Source organism: Gadus chalcogrammus, chromosome 9 (assembly GCF_026213295.1).
Source record: "Gadus chalcogrammus isolate NIFS_2021 chromosome 9, NIFS_Gcha_1.0, whole genome shotgun sequence".
NCBI lineage: Eukaryota > Metazoa > Chordata > Actinopteri > Gadiformes > Gadidae > Gadus > Gadus chalcogrammus.
In genome coordinates this window covers 22,983,494-22,988,493 of record NC_079420.1, presented here as the reverse complement: position 1 = coordinate 22,988,493, position 5,000 = coordinate 22,983,494, and the positions used below count along the sequence as shown (strand labels likewise).

The 5,000-nt window shown below is 44.5% G+C and overlaps 2 protein-coding genes across 2 annotated transcripts in view; one reads left to right on the top strand and one right to left on the bottom strand.

The window, feature by feature from the left end:
- The window catches only part of LOC130389529 (CD81 antigen-like), an 11,455-nt gene extending 8,701 nt beyond the window's left edge, over positions 1–2,754 (bottom strand). The window contains exons 1-2 of the mRNA XM_056599356.1: positions 2,491–2,754; positions 1,045–1,159 (exon numbers count right to left, since the gene is read on the bottom strand). Coding sequence (XP_056455331.1) covers positions 1,045–1,159; positions 2,491–2,556 — 181 coding nt within the window. The 5' untranslated portion in view covers positions 2,557–2,754. The remainder of the gene's footprint in view (positions 1–1,044; positions 1,160–2,490) is intronic.
- Positions 2,755–3,857: 1,103 nt separating this feature from the next.
- kcnc1b (potassium voltage-gated channel, Shaw-related subfamily, member 1b) overlaps positions 3,858–5,000 on the top strand; it is a 13,354-nt gene continuing 12,211 nt past the window's right edge. The window contains exon 1 of the mRNA XM_056598381.1: positions 3,858–5,000. This exon is cut by the window's right edge and continues 432 nt beyond it. Coding sequence (XP_056454356.1) covers positions 4,863–5,000 — 138 coding nt within the window. The 5' untranslated portion in view covers positions 3,858–4,862.

The window sequence follows — 5,000 nt, the reverse complement described above, 5'->3', positions numbered from 1 at the left end:
CTGGGATACATACTGATTTACATGTACATCTGTTCACCTCCTTTATATTCTTATTTTTATTTTTTGTTGGCCTACGAAAAGCTTTGTATGCAGTCAGTTCAGCTGAACATTTTACAGTATTACAGTAAAAAAAGAAAAATTTGTTTTTTTCCTTTTTTTTACTTGTACTGGCACTGATATCATCATGGCAAACCCCAGAAAGACAGTCTAAACATTTAACTATCAGTGCAATTACAGTTCTGTACTGTAATTTACCAAAATAGGTAACATTGGTGAATTGTCAGAACAATGTTGCAGCATCAACTACAGTATGACTCTGGGAAGCTGGGATTGTGAGTTTAGCCCATTGGAGCTCATTGGATAGACAAATATGCATTGTATCCTATTCTGATATGATTGTGTCAATGCAATATTTATGATATATTCACAGTATTGTATTGCAATATTTTATGCTATATGTACCACCTAATTGCAACTTTAAAAAAGAAAGCTATTTCTAAACAATTTTATACATTGGAATATGTAAGATAGCATTTTGATGGAAGTTTTGGGTAGTTTTGACAAAATGATTAACTCTTCTCAGGTTTGTGTTTAGAGTTTTGAGAAATTGAGCTATAGTTTCAGAAAACGTGTTTAAACGATTGAGAAAAACTGTAATGACTTCATGATCTCTAGTAATACTCGCAATAAATCGGACTGTTGAATACTATCCAATACCACGTTATAAAGATAATAAATACCATCTGGTGAACAGCTTTACACAAAGGGTATTTTACAATGATGTATGGGTTGGAAGCTCTAACCCTGGCAGTGTTCATGCCAATCTCAGTTGAGCTAAAACCGTTACAATAATCAGTGTTTAGGCTCTGTTGTGTTAGGGTTAACTACGGTACCTTTAAATCGTGAACAGCTGGATCTCTCTTACCCTGATGAAAAGAGCCGTAAAATAAGAGAGGACTAAAATTGAAAGGACTCTTGGCTGTAGGTTCTAGCCTAAAGAGAGGTTTGGGGCTTGGGAGTGTGGTGGGCAAAGGGGATACTTACTGATGTAGAAGGTGCTGGGGGCCTGGTGACCTTCAAACTGCTGGATTAGCAGGTTACTGGTTTTACTGTCATGGCGAAGCCACAACGCCACAGCTAGGATGACCCCTCCAGCCAGCTGTGAAAAAGAGAGGGGGGAGAGAGAGGGAGAGAGGGAGAGAGAGAGAGAGAGAGAGAGAGAGAGAGTGTGAGAGAGAGAGAGAGAGAGAGAGAGAGAGAGAGAGAGAGAGAGAGAGAAATTGTGAGGGAGAGAGGGAAAGATGGAGAGAGAGAGGAAGCGAGAGTGAGAGAGAGGGGAAGAGGGAAAGAGAGAAATACAGAGCATTATAATAATTATTTAAGGTGACGCCACTGAGAGGCAAAAGGTAGTGTACTTTTACAACCACATGTTGAGGGCTCCCTTCCTCGGGTCCGTGTTTACGCTACGGGCAGAATTAGGGTCACCTCTCCTATCCATTGTTCCCTTGGAAACAGGAAACCGGGTCCTCAACATGAAAAATCCCGTGGCACGAGGAAGAGAGAGGGCTCGCAGCGCTTCCCAGTGACAGGGCACGCCGGGGACAACAACAGAGGAAGCAGTCAGTCAAGTCAAAAGTCCTCAGGATGTGTGGGGACTCCAGGCTTATCTCCAGTGGAGACAATAGGTTGAATGAAGGCAAAGGAAGTTCAGCCGCGGTGAGTGATCGATTCTGACTGTGCAGGAGCCAGCGGCGAGAGGCTGCAGGGCGGAGAGGATGTGAACATCTGGCTGTCAGGAGGTGGTGGTGAGGCTGAGCTCAAAGGCCAGAGACATACACCATACTGGGCTACAGCTACACCCACGTCAAGCTATTACAATTAGATTGTAGGCTATTCAATGGGTTTTCTCTCAAGAGGTAATGAGATGGATGAAATGACCCAGTTAATATGTTTTCCTCTGGCAAAGCTTATGCAGAAGGAAAACACTGACAAGAATTGGTCCTGTTTGAACGATTCTACGTTTAAGATTCTTAAATGTTTATTTATTTATTATGTGTTATTCCTTTAAATAATGCGGCATGATTTTTAACAACGTTGTTTTAGTTTGATAGCATCGGAAATCTATAAGAGCTGAAAAACTGTTGAGCAACAAGCAGTATTGAGATGATGTGCAGCGATCTCCTGGACTGAAGTAGTGATGAAACAGGAGAAACACACACACTGGACAGGGGTCCCTGTCTCCTCCATCCCAGCTCAGACTCCCTAGAGCTCGTCCCATCACAAGAATACACCATATTAAAAGGCATTAGGTCTCTGCCAGCATCGCTGAACCAAACATGGCAACAGAATGAATAGCAGCACCGGAAACCCTCTCTGAGCCGTAACTTACTAACCAGCCCTGGAGGATGAGTAACGAGTATTCTTAGAGGCATTCAAGGTGCAGCATACACTGAGAGGTGAAAATTGGTGAGAAAAATTGGATGAACTTACCCAAAAAACAAAATTAAAGAAGAATAGCATGTATTTGATGCACCGGGTACAGCCTGCCACGACCATTGTGTCAAGAGTGGATTCTTCTGGATTTTAGAACGGTTTGTACCTCCACTGAGCTGCCGGGACCACTGCAGGAGTCACTGACTAGAGGGGACACTTTATTCAGCCTGAGGTTCCAGACGCTGCCAGGCTAACTCCTCCTCACTGGGAGATGAAAGCCGAGAGAGAGAACTGCCCTGCGTCACCCAGCAGGGCAGTGGGCCCTGGACTGGGAGGCAGACAGAGAAGGAGGGGATAAAAGAGAGGAAGACAAGGGGAGAATGGATAGAGGGAGAAAGAAAAGAGTAAGAAAGAAAGAAAGAAAGAAAGAAAGAAAGAAAGAAAGAAAGAAAGAAAGAAAGAAAGAAAGGCAAAAGGGCTGAATATAGTAATAAAGAGAGAGTAATAAATTGACAAATATATAAAGGAAGATATAAAGAAAGAGATGAATAAATGGTAAAGTTTAGAAAGAAAGAATGAAAGAAAGAACGAACAGAAGAAAGAAAGAAAGAAAGAAAGAAAGAAAGAAAGAAAGAAAGAAAGAAAGAAAGAAAGAAAGAAAGAAAGAAAGAAAGAAAGAAAGAAAGAACGAACGAACGAAAGAAAGAAAGAAAGAAAGAACAAAAGAAAGAAAGAACGAACGAAAGAACGAAAGAACGAAAGAACGAACGAAAGAACGAAAGAACGAAAGAACGAAAGAAAGAAAGAAAGAAAGAAAGAAAGAAAGAAAGAAAGAAAGAAAGAAAGAAAGAAAGAAAGAAAGAAAGAAAGAAAGAAAGAAAGAAAGAACGAACGAAAGAAAGAACGAACGAACGAACGAAAGAACGAAAGAACGAACGAAAGAACGAAAGAAAGAAAGAAAGAAACAAAGAAAGAAAGAAAGAAAGAAAGAAACAAACAAACGAAAGAAAGAACGAAAGAACGAAAGAAGGCCCTTGACAAGTTAAATCAAAATATATTTACTAAGAGCTTCACCGGAATGAAAAGATTTGCCCCTGAGGTAGAACTAAAGGAGCAGAGCCAGAGGCAGTTTCCTATCTGACCCGACAGCGAACTCTGCTGGCAGCTCCTCTAATGGGGCTCATTAGGCGGACAGCTCGGGAGGCATAATGCATTCAATAACACATCATCATTACCCAAAGTTCTTAATTATCAATAATTGAGACAAAGAGTTGTTGTCAATAGCACGTCGAGTCCATTTGGTGCGTAACGTCGTTGCCATCGGAACAAAGCGTTAAAATCTGATTCTTGAATGGTAGAGGTCGAATCGCGTAATGCTTCAGCAGGGACACACCTCTCTGGTGACACACCGCCTCACACACAGGAACACAATCCTACATGGGAGTATTCAACAGTTTATTTTGTTCATCAATCTGCTCCAGGATGTTCTCCGCTGGACAAGCTCGTCTGAAGAACCACAACTCAGATGAACAGCGATCAGCAGCCGACCTGGTGCTCAGCAGCCTTTAGTCTTTTGTTTGCCTGCCCTCCCATCTGCTGCGCGCCTCGTTCTCACCGCCTCACAAGAGGAGTGTGAGACACACGGAACAGACAGGATCGGGTCTAGGTGTGCACAACAAGGGAGCAGACAGCAGGAGACCCATGAATGGAAAGAGATGCTTTCCCTTTCGGTGAAACATAAATTGTCATTAGGATAAAGACGTGGAGATAATCGATCCACTGTCTCTTCTCCTTCTCCGTCCTGGAAGGAGGAAGCGGGCTCGCCATCGGGTGGATGAACTGGTCGGCAACAGGAGGGGAGTGATCCAGGAGACGGTGGGTCCCTGTGTCTCCGGGCTCTGGACCAGGCGCTGTCCCTTCAGCACCGCGGTCACCTTGCTGTGAATGTCAACAGCTGAGTGATCTATTGCCTCTCCTCCTCCCGGTCCATGCCGTGGATATATTGGGGTGGAACCCGTTTGAACAAGCACAGTCGGGGTTTGTTGGATACACCGATGATGAGACGACCGTTCTAAATGTGAGACCATCGGCGACACTCGTTTTAGATTCAGAGTTCAACCCCTCCAGGGAGCCCAGCGACTGAACCCGGCGTGCGTAATCTACACACACGCAGACGCTCGGAGAGATATTGGGTGGAATTAATAGCAGACGGGGGGTCGAAGGAGAGCTCCCCAATGCATCGTAAGCATCATTGGGTCGTTATCACTGACAGACGGATGTTTTTTTAGTAGCTCCTTCTCTGCTCTAGGTGCGCCTCTCCCCGCTCGTCCACTGGGTGCTGCTGCATGTGTTGCATGCATGCGTTCGGCTGCGCGGAGAGTTGCCGTTGTGATGAAGGGAACTTATAGGAGAAATGCCTAGGGGACGCAATGGGCTTGAGCGACGACAAGGATCGCATTGTTATAAACGTGGGAGGGATCAGACATCAGACCTACCGCAGCACCCTGCGCACCCTACCTGGCACCCGCTTGTCTTGGCTGGCCGAGCCCGACGCGCCCAACCACTTT